The sequence below is a fragment of the Bombina bombina genome, chromosome 2, assembly GCF_027579735.1.
Source record: "Bombina bombina isolate aBomBom1 chromosome 2, aBomBom1.pri, whole genome shotgun sequence".
Lineage (NCBI taxonomy): Eukaryota > Metazoa > Chordata > Amphibia > Anura > Bombinatoridae > Bombina > Bombina bombina.
Window position 1 is genome coordinate 1,410,952,647 of NC_069500.1, and position 24,454 is coordinate 1,410,977,100.

At 43.0% G+C, this 24,454-nt stretch overlaps 1 protein-coding gene across 2 annotated transcripts in view; it reads right to left on the bottom strand.

The window, feature by feature from the left end:
• The window catches only part of EXOC6B (exocyst complex component 6B), a 1,420,949-nt gene that overhangs the window by 1,006,501 nt on the left and 389,994 nt on the right, over window positions 1-24,454 (bottom strand). For both annotated transcript variants that reach the window (XM_053704356.1, XM_053704355.1), the window contains exon 6: window positions 15,806-16,010. In XM_053704356.1, the coding sequence (XP_053560331.1) occupies window positions 15,806-16,010 (205 nt within the window). The remainder of the gene's footprint in view (window positions 1-15,805; window positions 16,011-24,454) is intronic.

The window sequence follows — 24,454 nt, forward strand, 5'->3', positions numbered from 1 at the left end:
ACTTCTTTCATAGCCAGAGGACTGTGAGTCCCTCCTTGATGATTGATGTATGCCACAGTTGTGACATTGTCTGTCTGAAAACAAATGAACGATTCTCGGGGGGCGGGGCTAGGCAGCGGCCATGAAAGGTCGCAATATCTGTTGCTCCTAAAGGGATCTGCACAATCCGCCGATTAATGCAGTTCATCTGCAAAATCTACATTCACTCTCATCATCTTTGACTAGCTGAACGTTAGCAGGGCTGACCTAGACTGACTTTGCAGAATATATGATCTTTGGGACCCAGATCTGGCCCGTTGAATTTCCAGGCGGCGGCCTTTCTACAGGATTTCGACCCCCCCCCCCGTGTGCTGGGGTATAGCAGTCAGTGTTCGACTGTTTAATTTCCTTAACAAAGGGAAACATCTATATACTTGTAACCCTATATAGGTAACGGGCCAGTCGGCAGAGAAGCTATAACAACGGAGGGGAGGAAAAAATGGAAGCCCTAGACAAATGGGAAAGGACTGTGACGCAGCTCATAGAGGAACACTACCGGAGTCTGGAGGCTGAGCTACGAAGACTCTTCTTGGGCCCGGCTGCAACAGAGGTCTCTCCGAGCGCATACAGAGAGAGTACTACAACTCCTGAGCTGAGGAAGGTGGAAATCTCTAGCTCCGGTGGAAATTAAGGCGCCCAGCGGCAGAATTTATTAATCACTAAAGCCCGATCTGACAGTGTGCCACATAAGGAAGAAGCTGAGGGCCAGACTCGGAGCCGCTTTATACTCACACTGACTGGCAAATGTGAGCTACTACCCCCTAACTGTCCATCCACAGCCGGGTCCGGAGCCGGAGGTGAGATTGACAAGGGTGCCCTGAGTGCCCAAGACCATATAATCGTGAGCCTGCTTCCTCATAATAGATCACCCATCGTCACCCTCGGAGCTGGAGAGAGGAAAAATGGGGAGGTCTCAGCATTCCAAAACACTCAGGACAACGCAGCAGCGGGACTTTTACAAATGATAGGACCTTGGAGATTGGACTCCTTATGCCCAGGAATTTACTACAAACTAGGTCTTCCACAAGATACCCGAAATGGGGTAGGTTAACGGGAGCTGAAGTTTCAGGGCCCTGCATATGAACTTGCCCTTGAGTCTGTTGAGGGGTATATACCTTTAGGAGTCCCTTTAGCTGATGCAGGACTATACTTTTGGACAACCTCTGGTTCATGGTAAAACAAAAGATGCACAAAATGTAAACTGTTGTACACAAGTTGATCATACTGCAGAGCTGTAGCTGATTGATCAGTCTAATTTAATTGTCCTACCTTTCTCTTTGGTTCAGCAAATTACTGGTTATTGGTTATAGTGAGTTTATTAACTATTCAAAAACTTGTTTTTAGGTTTATATGTCCTAGTTAACCTGTTCTGGAGTCTAGACTTTAGGTTTTTTAGTATACTATTACTATAGACAAGGGCATCAATGTACATAAGATAACCACGAGCTTTGCACAAATGTCTGCCATTTTATGTAGTGATCATGCAGATTATTGAGAGGTTTTGATGTGTCTGGCTTTTATGTTTCTACCATGTGTATTTGCGTATAGTATAGCAACTGCTAGCCCCACCCAGGGAATTTGTATTATATCTTATTATTCTAGACAAGGGATTCAGTGTATGCCTGATTCTAACTTGCACTATTGAATTACTAGCTACTTCACAGGGAATATGTCCTTATGCAACTAATCACCTAGGTGTATGCTACTTACAGCCATCCAGCACCCTACCTTGATCTTAGAGTTTTGAAAGGCAATTTTAGTAGGGAGACACACAACTACTTAATAAAATAACACAATAAATGCTATCATTATCTATAGCCTCCTGTTAGATTAGTCTAATCTATTATTGTAAGGTGCCTTAAGCAACATCTTACTCAGATGTCCAAATTGCTAATTTGATCCCTCTAAAGAAGACATATACACCCTATGTAACTCCCCCTAGTTTTATGGTTTCACGTCGAACTCAGCTGTGGGCGAGACTTCATCTAATATAGATCTGTCACTCAATATTTATACTCCTACCAAGGGACAATGGCTTATATTTCTGGCAAATCTCCCTATTGACCCGCCCTATTCTCAAAAAACCACCTCTCAACACAGAGAAGCCCTGAAATCTAATACACATAAGACCCTATTACCCAGTGTATATGGGGTAGAGTTAAGTATTTATAAAAAATAGTTACATGAAATTGAATTAATGGCGTATATATTCACTATATACAATCATTATTTAAGCCTATTTACAGTTCATCTGATTTTGTTTTACACAACCCTGCTGATGGTTCCCAAATCAATGTTTATACTAGACTATCTAATTGAGTTTGACTTTTGTTGACTACTATTATTTAAGTCTATGCTCAGCATATATTACCCCCCCCCCCCCTAGAAAACCATAAAAACCTGAGGTATCCCAATTGAGATCCAAGAGAGGTCTCCTTATTTCAGTTTACCTTCTTCTACTTATACTCACCTTTGTGCTTATGGGGTCCATGAGTGGCCTGGCTTTGGTCTAGAAGGTTTCGCATCCTACAGGCAATAGGTCTCAATACTGTTTACTTAACTTGTTAAGAGTAATTACTATACATTGTTCTTATTATATTCACTTATGGCATGTGTTATGTATACGGTACTATACTGTAATTTTTCTTGACATATTGTATGCCTGATTTAAATACCTCAATAAAAATATATATAAAAAAAAAAAAAAAAATGAACGATTCTCTCTTTAGAAGAGGCCATGACTGAAGAGCTCTGAAAATTGCACGGAGTTCCAAAATATTGATCGGTAATCTCACCTCCTGAGATTCCCAAACCCCTTGTGCTGTCAGAGACCCCCACACAGCTCCCCAACCTGTAAGACTTGCATCTGTTGAAATTACAGTCCAGGTCGGAAGAACAAAAGAAGCCCCCTGAACTAAACGATGGTGATCTGTCCACCACGTCAGAGAGTGTCGTACAATCGGTTTTAAAGATATTAATTGAGATATCTTTGTGTAATCCCTGCACCACTGGTTCAGCATACAGAGCTGAAGAGGTCGCATGTGAAAACGAACAAAGGGGATCGCGTCCGATGCAGCAGTCATAAGACCTAGAATTTCCATGCATAAGGCTACCGAAGGGAATAATTGTGACTGAAGGTTTCGACAAGCTGATATCAATTTTAGACGTCTCTTGTCTGTCAAAGATAGAGTCATGGACACTGAATCTATCTGGAAACCTAAAAAGGTTACCCTTGTCTGAGGAATCAATGAACTTTTTGGTAAATTGATCCTCCAACCATGATCTTGAAGAAACAACACAAGTCGATTTGTATGAGATTCTGCTATATGTGAAGACTGAGCAAGTACCAAGATATCGTCCAAATAAGGAAATACCACAATACCCTGTTCTCTGATTACAGACAGAAGGGCACCGAGAACCTTTGTAAAAATTCTTGGAGCTGTTGCTAGGCCAAACGGTAGAGCCACAAACTGGTAATGCTTGTCTAGGAAAGAGAATCTCAGAAACTGATAGTGATCTGGATGAATCGGAATATGCAGATATGCATCCTGTAAATCTATTGTAGACATATAATGCCCTTGCTGAACAAAAGGCAGGATACTCCTTACAGTTACCATTTTGAATGTTGGTATCCTTACATAACGATTTAATATTTTTAGATCCAGAACTGGTCTGAAGGAATTCTCCTTCTTTGGTACAATGAAGAGATTTGAATAAAACCCCAGCCCCTGTTCCAGAACTGAAACTGGCATAATTACTCCAGCCAACTCTAGATCTGAAACACATTTCAGAAATGCTCGAGCCTTCGCTGGGTTTACTGGGACACGGGAAAGAAAAAATCTCTTTGCAGGAGGCTTTATCTTGAAGCCAATTCTGTACCCTTCTGAAACAATGTTCTGAATCCAAAGATTGTGAATGGAATTGATCCAAATTTCTTTGAAAAAACGTAATCTGCCCCCTACCAGCTGAGCTGGAATGAGGGCCGCACCTTCATGTGGACTTAGGAGCTGGCTTTGGTTTTCTAAAAGGCTTGGATTTATTCCAGACTGGAGATGGTTTCCAAACTGATACCGCTCCTGAGGATGAAGGATCAGGCTTTTGTTCCTTGTTGTGACGAAAGGAATGAAAACGATTATTAGACCTAAATTTACCTTTAGATTTTTTATCCTGTGGTAAAAAAGTTCCTTTCCCTCCAGTAACAGTTGAGATAATATAATCCAACTGGGAACCAAATAATTTATTACCCTGGAAAGAAAGGGAAAGCAGAGTAGACTTAGAAGACATATCAGCATTCCAAGTTTTAAGCCATAAAGCTCTTCTAGCTAAAATAGCTAGAGACATATACCTGACATCAACTCTAATGATATCAAAGATGGCATCACAAATAAAATTATTAGCATGTTGAAGAAGATTAATAATGCTATGAGAATTATGATCTGTTACTTGCTGCGCTAAAGCTTCTAACCAAAAAGTTGAAGCTGCAGCAACATCCGCTAAAGATATAGCAGGTCTAAGAAGATTACCTGAACACAAGTAAGCTTTTCTTAGAAAGGATTCAATTTTCCTATCTAAAGGATCCTTAAAGGAAGTACTATCTGCCGTAGGAATAGTAGTACGCTTTAGCAAGAGTAGAGACAGCCCCATCAACCTTAGGGATTTTGTCCCAAAACTCTAATCTGTCAGATGGCACAGGATATAATTGCTTAAAACGTTTAGAAGGAGTAAATGAATTACCCAAATTATTCCATTCCCTGGAAATTACTTCAGAAATAGCATCAGGGACAGGAAAAACTTCTGGAATAACTACAGGAGATTTAAAAACAGAATTTATGCTTAACTGATAAATTACTTTCTCCAACGGTGTGTCCGGTCCACGGCGTCATCCATTACTTGTGGGAAATGTTCTCCCCCACAGGGAAAGGCAAGGAGAGCACACAGCAAGAGCTGTCCATATAGCTCCCCCTCTGGCTCCGCCCCCCAGTCATTCGACCGACAGTTAGGAGAAAAAGGAGAAACTATAGGGTGCCGTGGTGACTGTAGTGTATAAAGAAAAAATTTTTCAACCTGATTAAAAAAAACCAGGGCGGGCCGTGGACCGGACACACCGTTGGAGAAAGTAATTTATCAGGTAAGCATAAATTCTGTTTTCTCCAACATTGGTGTGTCCGGTCCACGGCGTCATCCATTACTTGTGGGAACCAATACCAAAGCTTTAGGACACGGATGAAGGGAGGGAGCAAATCAGGTTACCTAAACAGAAGGCACCACGGCTTGCAAAACCTTTCTCCCAAAAACAGCCTCCGAAGAATCAAAAATATCAAATTTGTAGAATTTGGCAAAAGTGTGCAGAGAAGACCAAGTCGCTGCCTTACATATCTGGTCAACAGAAGCCTCATTCTTAAAGGCCCATGTGGAAGCCACAGCCCTAGTAGAGTGAGCAGTGATACGGTCAGGAGGCTGCCGTCCAGCAGTCTCATAAGCCAAGCGGATAATGCTTTTCAGCCAGAAAGAGAGAGAGGTAGCAGTAGCTTTTTGACCTCTCCTCTTACCAGAGTAAACGACAAACAAGGATGAGGTTTGTCTAAAATCTTTTGTTGCTTCTAAATAGAACTTTAAAGCACGAACAACATCTAAATTGTGTAATAAACGTTCCTTCTTTGAAACTGGATTCGGACACAAAGAAGGAACAACTATTTCCTGGTTGATGTTCTCGTTGGAAACAACTTTTGGAAGAAAACCAGGCTTAGTACGCAAAACAACCTTATCTGAATGGAACACCAGATAGGGTGGATCACACTGCAAAGCAGATAATTCAGAAACTCTTCTAGCAGAAGAAATAGCAACCAAAAACAGAACTTTCCAAGATAGTAACTTAATATCTATGGAATGTAAAGGTTCAAACGGAACCCCTTGAAGAACTGAAAGAACTAAATTTAGACTCCAAGGAGGAGTCATGGGTCTGTAAACAGGCTTGATTCTAACCAAAGCCTGAACAAAAACTTGTACATCTGGCAAAGCTGCCAGTCGTTTGTGCAACAAGACGGATAATGCAGAAATCTGTCCTTTTAGAGAACTAGCTGACAATCCTTTATCCAAACCTTCTTGGAGAAAGGAGAGAATCTTTGGAATTTTAATCTTACTCCAGGAGAATCCTTTGGATTCACACCAACAGATATATTTTTTCCATATTTTATGGTAAATCCTTCTAGTCACAGGTTTTCTGGCTTGGACCAGAGTATCAATCACAGAATTTGAAAACCCACGCTTGGATAAAATCAAGCGTTCAATTTCCAAGCAGTCAGCTGCAGAGAAACTAGATTGGGATGTTCGAATGGACCTTGTACTAGAAGGTCCTGTCTCAAAGGTAGCTTCCATGGTGGAGCCGATGACATTCACCAGGTCTGCATACCAAGTCCTGCGTGGCCACGCAGGAGCTATCAGAATCACCGAGGCCTTCTCCTGTTTGATCCTGGCTATGAGCCTGGGGAGGAGAGGAAACGGTGGAAACACATATGCTAGGTTGAACGACCAAGGCGCCACTAATGCATCCACTAGAGTCGCTTTGGGATCCCTGGATCTGGACCTGTAGCAAGGAATCTTGAAGTTCTGACGGGACGCCATTAGATCCATGTCTGGAATGCCCCATAATTGGGTTAACTGAACAAAGACCTCCGGATGGAGTTCCCACTCCCCCGGATGAAAAGTCTGACGACTCAAATAGTCCGCCTCCCAGTTGTCTACTCCTGGGATGTGAATAGCAGATAGATGGCAGGAGTGATTCTCTGCCCATTGGATTATCTTGGTTACTTCCTTCAATCGCTAGGGAACTCTTTGTTCCCCCCTGATGATTGATGTACGCAACAGTCGTTATGTTGTCCGACTGAAATCTTATGAACCTGGCTTCCGCTGAGGCCAAGCCAGGAGCGCATTGAATATAGCTCTTAGTTCCAAAATGTTTATCGGGAGAAGCGACTCTTCCCGCGACCATAGGCCCTGAGCTTTCAGAGAGTCCCAGACCGCGCCCCACCCCAAGAGGCTGGCGTCGGTCGTGACGATGACCCACTCCGGTCTGCGGAAACTCATTCCCTGAGACAGGTGATCCTGGGTCAACCACCAGAGAAGTGAGTCCCTGGTTACCTGGTCTACTTGAATTTGGGGAGACAAGTCTGTATAGTCCCCATTCCACTGATTGAGCATGCACAGCTGTAATGGTCTTAGATGAATTCGAGCAAAAGGAACCACATCCATTGCTGCGACCATTAGTCCTATTACTTCCATGCATTGAGCTATGGAGGGTTGAGGAATAGAGTGAAGAACTCGACAAGCTTTTAGAAGCTTTGTCTTTCTGACGTCTGTGAGAAAGATCTTCATTTCCACAGAATCTATTATTGTTCCCAGAAAAGGAACCCTTGTGGACGGTGACAGTGAACTTTTTTCTATGTTCACTTTCCCCCCGTGAGATCTGAGAAAAGCCAACACAATGTCTGTATGAGCCCTCGCTTTGGAAAGAGACGACGCTTGGATTAGGATGTCGTCTAGATAAGGTGCTACAGCGATGCTCCTCGGTATTAGGACCGCTAGAAGGGACCCTAGCACCTTTGTGAAAATTCTGGGAGCGGTGGCTTAACCGAATGGAAGAGCCACAAACTGGTAATGTTTGTCCAGAAAGGCGAACCTCAGGAACTGATGATGAGATTTGTGGATTGGGATATGCAGATACGCATCCTTCAGATCCACGGTAGTCAAAAATTGACCATGCTGGATTGATGGTAAGATTGTCCGAATGGTTTCCATCTTAAAGGATGGAACTCTGAGGAACTTGTTTAATATCTTTAAATCCAGAATTGGCCTGAAAGTTCCCTCTTTTTTGGGAACCACAAACAGGTTTGAGTAAAACCCTAGACCTTGTTCCCCGGAGTGGACTGGGTTTATCACTCCCATCTTTGATAGGTCTCTTACACAATGTAAGAATGCCTGTTTCTTTATCTGGTCTGAAGATAAGCGAGACAGGTGGAACCTTCCCTTTGGAGGAAGTCCCTTGAATTCTAACAGGTATCCCTTGGAAACTATCTCTAGTGCCCAGGGATCAAGAACATCTCTTGCCCAAGCCTGAGCGAAGAGAGATAGTCTGCCCCCTACCAGATCCGGTCCCGGATCGGGGGCTACCCCTTCATGCTGTCTTGGTAGCAGCAGCAGGTTTCTTGGTTTGTTTACCCTTGTTCCAGCCTTGCATGGGCTTCCAAGCGGGTTTGGGCTGGGCCGCGTTACCTTCTTGTCTAGCGGCAGTGGAGTTATTAACCGGTCCGTTCCTGAAATTGCGAAAGGAACGAAAATTAGACTTGTTCTTAGCCTTAAAAGGCCTATCTTGTGGGAGGGCATGGCCCTTACCCCCAGTGATGTCTGAAATTATTTCCTTCAATTCCGGCCCAAAAAGGGTCTTACCCTTGAAAGGAATATTCAGTAACTTAGTCTTGGACGACACGTCTGCCGACCAGGATTTCAGCCAAAGCGCCCTCCGCGCTACTATAGCAAAACCTGAGTTTTTCGCCGCCAATTTCGTTATTTGAAAGGCGGCATCCAATATAAAGGAATTAGCTAACTTTAATGCGTGAATTCTGTCCATGTCTTCTTCATAGGAAGTCTCTTTCTGGAGCGACCTTTCTAGTTCTTTGAACCAAAAGGACGCCGCTGAAGTGACAGTAATAACACACGTAGCTGGTTGAAGGATGAACCCTTGCTGAACAAAAATCTTTTTAAGCAATCCTTCCAATTTTTTATCCATAGGAGCTTTGAAAGCGCAGCTGTCCTCTATAGGAATAGTTGTGCGCTTCGCTAGTGTTGAAACAGCTCCCTCAACCTTCGGGACCGTTTGCCATGCGTCCCTTCTAGGGTCTACTATGGGAAACATTTTCTTAAATATAGGAGGTGGGGCAAAGGGTACACCTGGCTTCTCCCACTCTTTTTCCACTATGTTCGCTACCCTCTTAGGTATTGGAAAAGCGTCGTCGTGCACTGGGACCTCTAAAAATTTGTCCAATTTGCACAACTTCTCTGGTACTACCATGGAATCACAGTCATCCAGAGTAGCTAATACCTCCTTAAGCAAAGCGCAGAGATGTTCTAGCTTAAACTTAAATGCCACTAGATCAGGTTCTGCCTGTTGAGAAATTTTTCCTGAGTCTGAAATTTCACCCTCAGACAGCCCTTCCCTCACAGCCAATTCCGATTGATGTGAGGGTAAAATAGATAAGGCATCGTCAGCGTCTGATTGTTCATCCTTTTTATCTGTATTTAAAACTGAACAATCACGGTTTCTCTGAAAAACTGGCAGTTTGGATAAAAGATTTGCTATAGAATTATCCACTACTGCTGATAATTGTTGCATAGAAATAAGCACTGGCGCGCTAGGTGTCGCCTGCGCGGGCAAAGCTGGTGTAGACACAGAAGGAGAGGATGTAGAGCTATCCCCACTACCTTCATTAGATAAATCATCTTGGGCAACATTATGAAAAATAACAGAGCTGTCCTGATTTTGTTTGGACGCTATGGCGCAATTATCACAAACACTCGAAGGGGGAACCACATTTGTCTCTATACACACAGAACATAGGTTATCTGATGGAACAGACATGTTAAACAGATTTAGGCAGGCAAACAATGCAATAAAAACGATTTTAAACAAAAACGTTACTGTCTCTTTAAATAATAAAATGACACATTTATTTCTGAATGTTCAAAAAACTATGAAGGCAATATCCGATTTTTCTGAAATTTGGACCCCAGTGTCTTAATGCTTAGAAAGTATTGCACAGCAAATATGGAGACTCTAGCTCTTAAAACAAGCAAACCGGAGCTAATTGTTGGATTTAACCGTTTTTACACACCACAATCCCAGCTACAGCCTTGCTGCAGCTTTTTACCTTCCTTAGGGGTCACCACTCACAGAAAAAAGCCTTTTGGAGTCACTTTCTGAACCACAGGACCCTCTCACATGAATCTGCATGCACTGCCTTGAAATTCAACTGCACAGCTGAAGTGCCAAAATGAGGCTTCCTCCCTCAGCACACTAGAGTGAAGGGGCCTTCCTGACTAGATTTAGGTGTCTAAAACAAGCCAGATCAATAAAAAACGTTCCCAAGTGTATGTGAGCTTATAAAATATTTCAAATGGTATAATATTGTAATAAAACCAATCGATTTAGCCCCTAACAGTGTCTACCAGCATAAAAAAACAAAAAGGGGAAGCCTGTTATCTTTTTTGCTGAGGTGAAAGAAAAATGGCTTACCGTTTCCCCTGAGGGGAAAAATGACTGTCATCTAGCATTAGCCTGTGTTGTTAGAAGGAGACTAGTCATACCTGAAGCAGATGAGTCTGCAAACTGTTACCCCCAACTGAAATTCTCTTGTTTCAACAGTCCTGCGTGGTAACAGTAATGGATTTTAGTTACTTGCGCTAAAATCATAGCCCTCTTAAACAGAAATCTTCATCACTTTTCTGTTATAGAGTAAATAGTACAAGCCAGCACTATTTTAAAATAACAAACTCTTGATAGAAGAATAAAAAACTACAACTACACCACAAACTCCTCGCCATCCCCGTGGTAGATGCTACTTGTTCAGAGCGGCAAGGAGAATGACTGGGGGGCGGAGCCAGAGGGGGAGCTATATGGACAGCTCTTGCTGTGTGCTCTCCTTGCCTTTCCCTGTGGGGGAGAACATTTCCCACAAGTAATGGATGACGCCGTGGACTGGACACACCAATGTTGGAGAAAACCTTATTTAAACGTTTAGATTTAGTATCAAGAGGACCAGAATCCTCTATTTCTAATGCAATTAGGACTTCTTTAAGTAAAGAACAAATAAATTCCATTTTAAATAAATATGAAGATTTATCAGCATCAACCTCTGAGACAGAATCCTCTGAACCAGAAGAACCATTATCAGAATCAGAATGATGATGTTCATTTAAAAATTCATCTGATAAATGAGAAGTTTTAAAAGACTTTTTACGTTTACTAGAAGGAGGAATAACAGACATAGCCTTCTTAATGGATTTAGAAACAAAATCTCTTATGTTATCAGGAACACTCTGAGTATTAGATGTTGACGGAACAGCAACAGGTAATGTAACAGTACTAAAGGAAATATTATCTGCATTAACAAGTTTGTCATGACAATCAGTACAAACAACAGCTGGTGGAACAGATACCACAAGTTTACAGCAGATACACTTAGCTTTGGTAGATCCAGCACCAGGCAGCGATTTTCCAGAAGTATCTTCTGACTCAGTGTCAACGTGGGACATCTTGCAATATGTAATAGAAAAAACAACATATAAAGCAAAATTGATCAAATTCCTTAAATGACAACCAGAAGCAATAAATAATGAGACTTAAATAATGTGGAGACAATAGTGACTCCCATATTTTTTTAGCGCCAAAAAAGACGCCCACATTATTTGGCGCCTAAATGCTTTTGGTGCCAAAAATGACGCCACATCCGGAACGCCGACACTTTTGGCGCAAAAAGACATCAAAAATGATGCAACTTCCGGCGACACGTATATGACGCCGGAAACAGAAAAAAATTTACGCCAAAAAAGTCTGCGCCAAGAATGACGCAATAAAATGAAGCATTTTCAGCCCCTGCGAGCCTAACAGCCCACAGGGAAAAAGTCAAATTTTAAGGTAAGAAAAAATGATTTATTCATATGCATTATCCCAAATATGAAACTGACTGTCTGAAATAAGGAACGTTGAACATCCTGAGTCAAGGCAAAAAAATGTTTGAATACATATATTTAGAACTTTATAAAAAAGTGCCCAACCATAGCTTAGAGTGTCACAGAAAATAAGACTTACTTACCCCAGGACACTCATCTACATGTTGTAGAAAGCCAAACCAGTACTGAAACGAAAATCAGTAGAGGTAATGGTATATATAAGAGTATATCGTCGATCTGAAAAGGGAGGTAAGAGATGAATTTCTACGACCGATAACAGAGAACCTATGAAATAGATCCCGTAGAAGGAGATCATTGAATTCAAATAGGCAATACTCTCCTCACATCCCTGACATTCACTGCACGCTGAGAGGAAAACCGGGCTCCAACCTGCTGCGGAGCGCATATCAACGTAGAATCTAGCACAAACTTACTTCACCACCTCCATAGGAGGCAAAGTTTGTAAAACTGATTTGTGGGTGTGGTGAGGGGTGTATTTATAGGCATTTTGAGGTTTGGGAAACTTTGCCCCTCCTGGTAGGAATGTATATCCCATACGTCACTAGCTCATGGACTCTTGCTAATTACATGAAAGAAATTACTCCTCTGCTTAGATGTTTTATCCTGAGGTAGGCGGTGACCCTTACCTCCCGTAACGTCAGAAATGATCTCTTTCAAGTCACACCCGAATAGGGTCTTCCCCTTGAAAGGAATAGCCAAAAGTTTGGATTTAGAGGACACATCCGCAGACCAGGATTTTAACCATAAGGCTCTGCGCGCTAAAATGGAAAATCCTGCATTCTTAGCCGCCAATTTGGCGATCTGAAAGGCAGCATTTGGAAGAAAAGAATTAGCCAGCTTAAGGGCCTTAATTCAATCCATTATTTCCTCCAAGGAAGTCTCAGTCTTAAGAGACTCTTCTAAGGCGTCAAACCAAAAGGCAGCCGAAGTTGTGACTGGTACAATGCAGGCCGTTGGTTTTAATAGAAACCCTTGGTAAACAAATAGCTTTTTTAGAAGACCCTCCAACTTTTTAATCCATAGGGTCTTTGAAAGCACAACTGTCCTCAATAAGGATAGTCGTACGCTTAGCCAGGGTAGAAATAGCTCCCTCCATCTTAGGGACCGTTTGCCAAGAATCTCGAACGGTGTCAGATATAGGGTACATTTTCTTAAAAATAGGGGAATGTGAGAACGGGATACCCGGTCTTTCCCATTCCCTAGTAATAATTTCAGAAATTCTCTTAGAAACTGGAAAAACGTCAGAATAAGATGGAACCTCTAAATACTTGTCCATCTAACACAATTTCTCTGGAGGGACAACAATAGAGTCACAGTCGTCCAGTCATCAGAACCTCCCGCAGTAACAGGCGAAGGTGTTCAAGCTTAAATCTGAAGGACATCACGTCTGAATCTGGGGTAAAGCACTACGTTAGTCAGACAGTTCCCCTTCAGACAGAACTTCCCTACCCCCCCCCCCCGAGCCCTGGGAGAGTACATCGGAGATCGTCATCAAAGAATCAGTAGTCGCATGGCCCACCTGGGTCTCTCTTCTACTAATTTTGTCCTGTAATACCGGCAACTTAGATAAAACTTCTGTAAGAGTGGATGACATAACTGCAGCCATATCCTGCAGAGTAAATGACACAGACGCCGTGGAAGAACATGGCGTTACTTGCGTGGGCGTTAAAGGGACGTTTGGGAGAAAGTTGTGGCATAAACTGAGTTTTATCAGTCTGAGGACATTTATTAGACATATCTTTATTAAAGAAAATTTTCTCTTTACACTCTAATGCCCTCTCAATACATGGAGGGCAAAGCGTAACTGGGGGTTCCACAATGGCATCTAAACACATAAGGCATGTACTTTGTTCAAGTTCATCCATGATAACAGAACAAACAAAGCAATCTTGGTCAATTCACAGATATATATTAAATCAGAAAAAAATAAAAAATAAAAATAAAGTACTGTGTCTTTAAATAATAAAATCTTCTACTATGCTATAAGCAAATAAGTAGATTTATTACGATCGTTCCTGAGCCGTTAGCAAATAAGTAGGTGCCTCTGAATTATTAGCAAACAAGTAGTTTTACTAAGTATTGCCCCTGAGTTGTTATGCCTTTATCAAAAAGAACAGTCACCTCGCCGCAGCTCCTACCTGCCCCCACTTGCTTTACGATTGTTTGAAAATATTGTACCACAAGCGAACTTAAGGCCCTTGAGAACCTGCAAACAAGAAGCCCTGCCTTCGTGGCCGTAACATAACTCTGCAGCTCAGTGGCGTATATCACACTGAACCGCCATTAACCGGAATCTAAACAGACTAATACATATGCCAAAATCTCCCGCGTCAGCCATCTCTAATGTTTTACCCACCAGTGCCCAATAACGTATACAGTGCAAAAACATCATCCATTCCCCAGCGCTTCTAGAATGTCTGCAGGAAATAATGTGCCGGTTCTCGTTTTAACTAATGCAATCTTATCAAAGCATGTGGAATACAGTTGAGCAGGCAGATTAACCTGTACCTCCTCACAATAAACACATGTATTAGATTTAATTAAAGAGGGAGTATCCTCTAACACATCAGAGTCCTCCATAGCTTGCACTTTTAATACGGACTGAGATAGATTAAATGGCACCTTTATACACCAATGGCCGGGGCACTCACCACCTCCTATGAACCGGACCACGGAGAAACTGTTACGTCTCCCCAAATGCCAATCAGGAAAGAGGAAGTTGAAGAGGCCACACCCGGTCACATGGAGTGCCATGCAGGACCACCCCTGCACTATAGAGAAAACGCACCAAAATAAGGCTGTGCCGATCTTCACCTGAATGTTCACACATTGCTAGATATTATGCATAACCCCCCCTGTTCAATAATCCACTTTCCAGGGATATTAACCCTTGATTCTATACAGATAAAAGGAGACACAAAAGGAGACACACTGTGACGATGTCTACTTGCATTATCATATGTGTATAAATGAAAAAATCTTACCAGAATCTATGCTGTGGAACAGGTACATGGCCCTTCAAGTGTGACAGGTTAGTAGCATTGCTCCTGACATGGACTTGAGTGAATAAAGGCAGGCAGCGGAACGCGTCAACCCTGATTGCAAAGGGGCTGTTAACATGAGTTGGGAAGGTTTTGCAGAGATGACACTCCCTACATCTAACTTTCATCCATGCTCTCACTGAGCTAGTGACAGGATTACTTAAAACTCCAGTCCCATTTCGAAGAGTAATACCCCCCATTAGAGACTACTCCAAATCTTCCGACACTTCTCTGCCAACCTCCTGTGACGAAAGGCAAAGAATAACTGGGGGATGAGGGGAGTGGGGGAGGTATTTAAGCCTTGGCTGGGGTGTCTTTGCAGCCTCCTGGTGGCCAGGTTCTTAATGCCCACAAGTAATGAATGAAGCAGTCGACTCTCCTCCCATTAAGATGGAGAGATAGATAATCCCTTTATTACCCATTCCCCAGTTTTGCATAACTAACACGGCTAATGTTGCATCTAAGCCTCTGTAGACTGCCCCTTATTTCAATTTTTGACAGACTTGCATTTTAGCCAAATCAGTGGTGACTCAAATAACTCCACGGAAGTGAGCACAATGTTACCTATATGGTACACATGAACTAGCGTTAACTGTAAAAAACTGTCAAAATACACATAAGAGGTGGCCTTAAAGGGCTTAACAATTAGCATTTGAGCCTACCTAGGTTTTGCTTTCAAGAAAGAATACCAAGTGAACAAAGCAAATTTGACAATTGGAAAGTTGTTTAAAATTGCATGCCCTATATGAACGACTGAAGTATTGCGGAACCTGTTGGCGCTCTATAAATAACGCATAATAATAATAATAATAAGCAGAAATTTGGCATATCAGAAGAGAGTAAAAAGCTACATTAATACATTAGCAAGTGACTGCTAATTATTTTCCTAAATATTCTAAAAGTCACACAATTACATGCAACATGCTAACGTTATGCCATCTCAGCTCTCCGGAAGAGACCAATGGACCATACCAAGTATCTACCTGTTTCATAGCCATCTGCCCAATTCTCTCTGAATGCTTTCGGATGCTCTCCAAGAAATCCTTCAGGTCTGACATGGAAACATCTTTGATCTCTTCACGGAGTTTAGGTATGTTGTCTACCATGACCTGGCAAAAGCGGTAGTGGCTGACTTGGGGAAGGTACGTGTGCTCTAACTGTTCCAACGTTTTAAGTGCTGGGTAATGTCTGGGGAGGAGAAGCAACAAACACATTTTATAGGTAGCTTTTAAGAATACACAGAAAGACCGATTAGATAATTATAAATGTGATTAACATATTGAGCTGCCGGCTTTTAGGATGTACTACTATAGTTCCATTTCTAAAGTAATGTAAAAACAACATTCTTATTAATTTACATTTCTCCACACTGGCTAAATCATTGCATGCAAGAAAAACTTGTTGAGAAAAAAAAAGCACAAGCGTATTGTGATGGGAAGAACAAGGAGGCGTGTGCCGAGGAGGACAGAATGAACAAAAGTACTAGGACAAAAAGAAATAGTGAAGGAGGATGGGGGAAAGGGGGTATGGACGAGATGCCTGATGAAATAGCCACAAGGAAATAACCAAGAAATGTGTTGCAATATTATTGTTTAGCAGTACAAACTGAGGCCAGTAAGCTGCGGGACTACTAACACAACCAACCTGTTCCATTAGCACCAACTGTGGTGTTTCAGTCATGTGAATTGACAGTTTCACACTATGATAAGCACACGCTTGTCTTTTATAGATTGCTGCTAAGGACAATATATGTTTGTACTAGTGGAGCTGCTGTTTGCAGTGGATTTCTATACCTTTATAAACTTTATTTGAAGGGGGCACGCATTTTCCTTTAGTTTTTTTCCTTGTTCACTTTATTTTGTACATGGTATGATTTTTAGCTCTATATATATTTCTCTCTCTCTCTCATTATTATTAGCTATTCCTAGAGCGACAACATATATATCGTGAATTTGTGCTACAACAGGGGAAGGAGGGAGATGATAGAAGGAAACAGAGAAATGCCACTTGACTGGAATAAAAGAAAGTGGTGTATACAAAAATAAAGAGGCCTAATGAGAGATGGAAATGAGCAATACGTATTTTTTACCATGACTGCAGCATGAAAAACACTGGGTGAAGGTGCGCCAATGCAGGTATGTATGCACAGCTGAAGGTGCACCAATGCAGGTATGCATGCACAGCTGAAGGTGCACCAATGCAGGTATGCATGCACAGCTGAAGGTGCACCAATGCGGGTATGTATGCACAGCTGAAGGTGCACCAATGCGGGTATGCATGCACAGCTGAAGGTGCACCAATGCAGGTATGCATGCACAGCTGAAGGTGCACCAATGCAGGTATGCATGCACAGCTGAAGGTGCACCAATGCGGGTATGCATGCACAGCTGAAGGTGCACCAATGCAGGTATGCATGCACAGCTGAAGGTGCACCAATGCGGGTATGTATGCACAGCTGAAGGTGCACCAATGCGGGTATGTATGCACAGCTGAAGGTGCACCAATGCGGGTATGTATGCACAGCTGAAGGTGCACCAATGCAGGTATGCATGCACAGCTGAAGGTGCACCAATGCAGGTATGCATGCACAGCTGAAGGTGCACCAATGCGGGTATGCATGCACAGCTGAAGGTGCACCAATGCAGGTATGCATGCACAGCTGAAGGTGCACCAATGCAGGTATGCATGCACAGCTGAAGGTGCACCAATGCAGGTATGCATGCACAGCTGAAGGTGCACCAATGCAGGTATGCATGCACAGCTGAAGGTGCACCAATGCAGGTATGCATGCACAGCTGAAGGTGCACCAATGCAGGTATGCATGCACAGCTGAAGGTGCACCAATGCAGGTATGTATGCACAGCTGAAGGTGCACCAATGCAGGTATGCATGCACAGCTGAAGGTGCACCAATGCAGGTATGCATGCACAGCTGAAGGTGCACCAATGCGGGTATGTATGCACAGCTGAAGGTGCACCAATGCGGGTATGCATGCACAGCTGAAGGTGCACCAATGCAGGTATGCATGCACAGCTGAAGGTGCACCAATGCAGGTATGCATGCACAGCTGAAGGTGCACCAATGCGGGTATGTATGCACAGCTGAAGGTGCACCAATGCGGGTATGCATGCACAGCTGAAGGTGCACCAATGCGGGTATGTATGCACAGCTGAAGGTGCACCAATGCGGGTATGTATGCACAGCTGAAGGTGCACCAATGCAGGTATGCATGCACAGCTGAAGGTGCACCAATGCGGGTATGCATGCACAGCTGAAGGTGCACCAATGCGGGTATGCATGCACAGCTGAAGGTGCACCAATGCGGGTATGCATGCACAGCTGAAGGTGCACCAATGCGGGTATGCATGCACAGCTGAAGGTGCACCAATGCGGGTATGCATGCACAGCTGAAGGTGCACCAATGCGGGTATGCATGCACAGCTGAAGGTGCACCTATGCGGGTATGCATGCACAGCTGAAGGTGCACCAATGCGGGTATGCATGCACAGCTGAAGGTGCACCAATGCGGGTATGTATGCACCAATGAAAAACTGAAAAAACAGAATTTATGCTTACCTGATAAATTACTTTCTCCAACGGTGTGTCCGGTCCACGGCGTCATCCTTACTTGTGGGATATTCTCTTCCCCAACAGGAAATGGCAAAGAGCCCAGCAAAGCTGGTCACATGATCCCTCCTAGGCTCCGCCTACCCCAGTCATTCGACCGACGTACAGGAGGAAATATGCATAGGAGAAACCATATGATACCGTGGTGACTGTAGTTAGAGAAAATAATTCATCAGACCTGATTAAAAAAAACAGGGCGGGCCGTGGACCGGACACACCGTTGGAGAAAGTAATTTATCAGGTAAGCATAAATTCTGTTTTCTCCAACCTAGGTGTGTCCGGTCCACGGCGTCATCCTTACTTGTGGGAACCAATACCAAAGCTTTAGGACACGGATGAAGGGAGGGAGCAAATCAGGTCACCTAAATGGAAGGCACCACGGCTTGCAAACCTTTCTCCCAAAAATAGCCTCCGAAGAAGCAAAAGTATCAAATTTGTAAAATTTGGCAAAAGTGTGCAGTGAAGACCAAGTCGCTGCCTTACATATCTGGTCAACAGAAGCCTCGTTCTTGAAGGCCCATGTGGAAGCCACAGCCCTAGTGGAGTGAGCTGTGATTCTTTCAGGAGGCTGCCGTCCGGCAGTCTCATAAGCCAATCGGATAATGCTTTTAAGCCAAAAAGAAAGAGAGGTAGAAGTTGCTTTTTGACCTCTCCTTTTACCAGAATAAACAACAAACAAAGAAGATGTTTGTCTGAAATCTTTAGTAGCCTCTAAATAGAATTTTAGAGCACGGACTACGTCCAAATTGTGTAACAAACGTTCCTTCTTTGAAACTGGATTCGGACACAAAGAAGGTACAACTATCTCCTGGTTAATATTTTTGTTGGAAACAACTTTCGGAAGAAAACCAGGCTTAGTACGCAAAACCACCTTATCTGCATGGAACACCAGATAGGGCGGAGAACATTGCAGAGCAGATAACTCTGAAACTCTTCTAGCAGGAGAAATTGCAACTAAAAACAAAACTTTCCAAGATAATAACTTAATATCTACGGAATGTAAGGGTTCAAACGGAACCCCTTGAAGAACTGAAAGAACTAGATTTAGACTCCAGGGAGGAGTCAAAGGTCTGTAAACAGGCTTGATTCTAACCAGAGCCTGAACAAACGCTTGAACGTCTGGCACAGCTGCCAGCCTTTTGTGAAGTAGAACAGATAAAGCAGAGATCTGTCCCTTCAGAGAACTTGCAGATAATCCTTTCTCCAAACCTTCTTGTAGAAAGGATAGAATCTTAGGAATTTTTATCTTGTTCCATGGGAATCCTTTAGATTCACACCAACAGATATATTTTTTCCATATTTTATGATAAATCTTTCTAGTTACAGGCTTTCTAGCCTGAATCAGAGTATCTATTACAGAATCTGAAAACCCACGCTTTGATAAAATCAAGCGTTCAATCTCCAAGCAGTCAGTTGGAGGGAAACCAGATTCGGATGTTCGAATGGACCCTGAACAAGAAGGTCCTGTCTCAAAGGTAGCTTCCATGGTGGAGCCGATGACATATTCACCAGGTCTGCATACCAAGTCCTGCGTGGCCACGCAGGAGCTATCAAGATCACCGAAGCCCTCTCCTGATTGATCCTGGCTACCAGCCTGGGAATGAGAGGAAACGGTGGGAATACATAAGCTAGGTTGAAGGTCCAAGGTGCTACTAGTGCATCTACTAGAGTCGCCTTGGGATCCCTGGATCTGGACCCGTAACAAGGAACCTTGAAGTTCTGACGAGAGGCCATCAGATCCATGTCTGGAATGCCCCATAACTGAGTTATTTGGGCAAAGATTTCCGGATGGAGTTCCCACTCCCCCGGATGGAATGTCTGACGACTCAGAAAATCCGCTTCCCAATTTTCCACTCCTGGGATGTGGATTGCAGACAAGTGGCAGGAGTGATCCTCCGCCCATTGAATTATCTTGGTCACTTCCTCCATCGCCAGGGAACTCCTTGTTTCCCCCTGATGGTTGATATATGCAACAGTCGTCATGTTGTCTGATTGAAACCTTATGAATCTGGCCCTTGCTAGATGAGGCCAAGCTTTGAGAGCATTGAATATCGCTCTCAGTTCCAGAATGTTTATCGGGAGAAGAGATTCTTCCCGAGACCATAGACCCTGAGCTTTCAGGGGTTCCCAGACCGCACCCCAGCCCGCCAGACTGGCGTCGGTCGTGACAATGACCCACTCTGGTCTGCGGAAGCTCATTCCCTGTGACAGGTTGTCCAGGATCAGCCACCAACGGAGTGAATCTCTGGTCTTTTGATCTACTTGAATCGTCGGAGACAAGTCTGTATAATCCCCATTCCACTGTCTGAGCATGCACAGTTGTAATGGTCTTAGATGAATTCGTGCAAAAGGAACTATGTCCATTGCTGCAACCATCAATCCTATTACTTCCATGCACTGCGCTATGGAAGGACGAAGAACAGAATGAAGTACTTGACAAGAGCTTAGAAGTTTTGATTTTCTGACCTCTGTCAGAAAAATCCTCATTTCTAAGGAATCTATTATTGTTCCCAAGAAGGGAACTCTTGTTGACGGGGACAGAGAACTTTTTCCTTTGTTCACTTTCCATCCGTGAGATCTGAGAAAGGCTAGGACGATGTCCGTATGAGCCTTTGCTTTTGACAGAGACGACGCTTGAATCAGGATGTCGTCCAAGTAAGGTACTACTGCAATGCCCCTTGGTCTTAGAACCGCTAGAAGGGACCCTAGTACCTTTGTGAAAATTCTCGGAGCAGTGGCTAATCCGAATGGAAGTGCCACAAACTGGTAATGCTTGTCCAGAAAAGCGAACCTTAGGAACTGATGATGTTCCTTGTGGATAGGAATATGTAGGTACGCATCCTTTAAATCCACCGTGGTCATAAATTGACCTTCCTGGATGGTAGGAAGGATCGTTCGAATGGTTTCCATTTTGAACGATGGAACCCTGAGAAATTTGTTTAGGATCTTGAGATCTAAAATTGGTCTGAATGTTCCCTCTTTTTTGGGAACTATGAACAGGTTGGAGTAAAACCCCATCCCTTGTTCTCCTATTGGAACTGGATGAATTACTCCCATCTTTAACAGGTCTTCTACACAATGTAAGAATGCCTGTCTTTTTATTTGGTTTGAAGATAATTGAGACCTGTGGAACCTTCCCCTTGGGGGTAGTTCCTTGAATTCCAGGAGATAACCTTGAGAAACTATTTCTAGTGCCCAAGGATCCTGAACATCTCTTGCCCAAGCCTGAGCAAAGAGAGAAAGTCTGCCCCCCACCAGATCCGGTCCCGGATCGGGGGCCATCCCTTCATGCTGTTTTGGTAGCAGTGGCAGGCTTCTTGGCCTGCTTACCCTTGTTCCAGCCTTGCATCGGTCTCCAGGCTGGTTTGGGTTGAGAAGTATTACCCTCTTGCTTAGAGGATGTAGAATAAGAGGCTGGTCCGTTTCTGCGAAAGGGACGAAAATTAGGCTTATTTTTAGCCTTAAAAGACCTATCCTGAGGAAGGGCGTGGCCCTTTCCCCCGGTGATGTCTGAAATAATCTCTTTCAAATCAGGACCAAACAGTGTTTTACCCTTGAAAGGGATGTTAAGCAATTTTGTCTTGGAAGACACATCCGCTGACCAAGACTTTAGCCAAAGCGCTCTGCGCGCCACGATAGCAAACCCTGAATTTTTCGCCGCTAATCTAGCTAATTGCAAAGCGGCATCTAAAATAAAAGAGTTAGCCAATTTAAGTGCTTAAAATCTGTCCATAACCTCCTCATACGAAGATTCTTTATTGAGCGACTTTTCTAGTTCTTCGAACCAGAAACACGCTGCCGTAGTGACAGGAACAATGCATGAAATTGGTTGTAGAAGGAAACCTTGCTGAACAAACATCTTTTTAAGCAAACCCTCTAATTTTTTATCCATAGGATCTTTGAAAGCACAACTATCTTCTATAGGAATAGTAGTGCGTTTGTTTAGAGTAGAGACCGCCCCCTCGACCTTGGGGACTGTCTGCCATAAGTCCTTTCTGGGGTCGACTATAGGAAATAATTTCTTAAATATAGGGGGAGGAACAAAAGGTATGCCGGGCCTTTCCCACTGCTTATTTACTATGTCCGCCACCCGCTTGGGTATAGGAAAAGCATCGGGGGGCACCGGAACCTCTAGGAACTTGTCAATCTTACATAATTTCTCTGGAATGACCAAATTGTCACAATCATCCAGAGTAGATAATACCTCCTTAAGCAGTGCGCGGAGATGTTCTAATTTAAATTTAAATGTTACAACATCAGGTTCAGCTTGTTGAGAAATTTTTCCTGAATCTGAAATTTCTCCCTCAGACAAAACCTCCCTCCTGGCCCCTTCAGATTGGTGTGAGGGTATGTCAGAACAGTTATCATCAGCGTCCTCTTGCTCTTCAGTGTTTAAAACAGAGCAATCGCGCTTTCTCTGATAAGTAGGCATTTTAGATAAAATGTTTGCAATAGAATTATCCATAACAGCCGTTAATTGTTGCATGGTAATAAGTATTGGCGCACTAGATGTACTAGGGGCCTCTTGTGTGGGCAAAACTGGTGTAGACACAGAAGGGGATGATGCAGTATCATGCTTACTCCCCTCATTTGAGGAATCATCTTGGGCAATATCATTATCTGTGGCATCATTGTCCCTACTTTGTTTGGACACTATGTCACAATTATCACATATATTTAAATGGGGAGAAACCTTGGCTTTCATACATATAGAACATCGCTTATCTGATGGTTCAGACATGTTAAACAGGCTTAAACTAGTCAACAAAGCATAAAAAAAGTTTTAAAATAAAACCGTTACTGTCACTTTAAATTTTAAACTGAACACACTTTATTACTGAATATGTGAAAAAGCATGAAGGAATTGTTCAAAATTCACCAAAATTTCACCACAGTGTCTTAAAGCCTTAAAAGTATTGCACGCCAAATTTGAAAGCTTTAACCCTTAAAATAACGGAACCGGAGCCGTTTTTACATTTAACCCCTATACAGTCCCAGGTATCTGCTTTGCTGAGACCCAACCAAGCCCAGAGGGGAATACGATACCAAATGACGCCTTCTATAAGCTTTTTCAGTGGTTCTTAGCTCCTCACACATGCATCTGCATGCCTTGCTTTCCAAAAACAACTGCGCATTAGTGGCGCGAAAATGAGGCTCTGCCTATGACTAGAAAAGGCCCCCATCTGAAAAAGGTGTCCAATACAGTGCCTGCCGTTTTTTTACAACAATCCCCAAGATTATAATAACTATTAAGAGTTATAATCTGCCAAATATGCTTAGCAAAGTAATCGTTTTAGCCCAGAAAAATGTCTACCAGTTTTTTAAGCCCTTATAAAGCCCTTTATTCTTATACTTAATCTAAGAAAATGGCTTACCGGTCCCCATAGGGGAAATGACAGCCTTCCAGCATTACATAGTCTTGTTAGAAATGTGGCCAGTCATACCTCAAGCAGAAAAGTCTGCCAACTGTTTCCCCCAACTGAAGTTACTTCATCTCAACAGTCCTGTGTGGAAACAGCAATCGATTTTAGTAACGTTTGCTAAAATCATCTTCCTCTTACAAACAGAAATCTTCATCTCTTTTCTGTTTCAGAGTAAATAGTACATACCAGCACTATTTTAAAATAACAAACACTTGATTGAAGGATAAAAACTACATTTAAACACCAAAAAACTCTTAACCATCTCCGTGGAGATGTTGCCGGTGCAACGGCAAAGAGAATTACTGGGGTAGGCGGAGCCTAGGAGGGATCATGTGACCAGCTTTGCTGGGCTCATTGCCATTTCCTGTTGGGGAAGAGAATATCCCACAAGTAAGGATGACGCCGTGGACCGGACACACCTATGTTGGAGAAATAAATGTACATTCATTTTTTAAAGGGAACAAGCAGTGCACAAACAACTGTTCTGCAGCAGTGAAAGTAAATTAGGCCTACCCATTCCTACTGGTGTCACAACTTCTGTTGATTACGAATAAACCCTCTGTCTGTATAACACAGACTGTA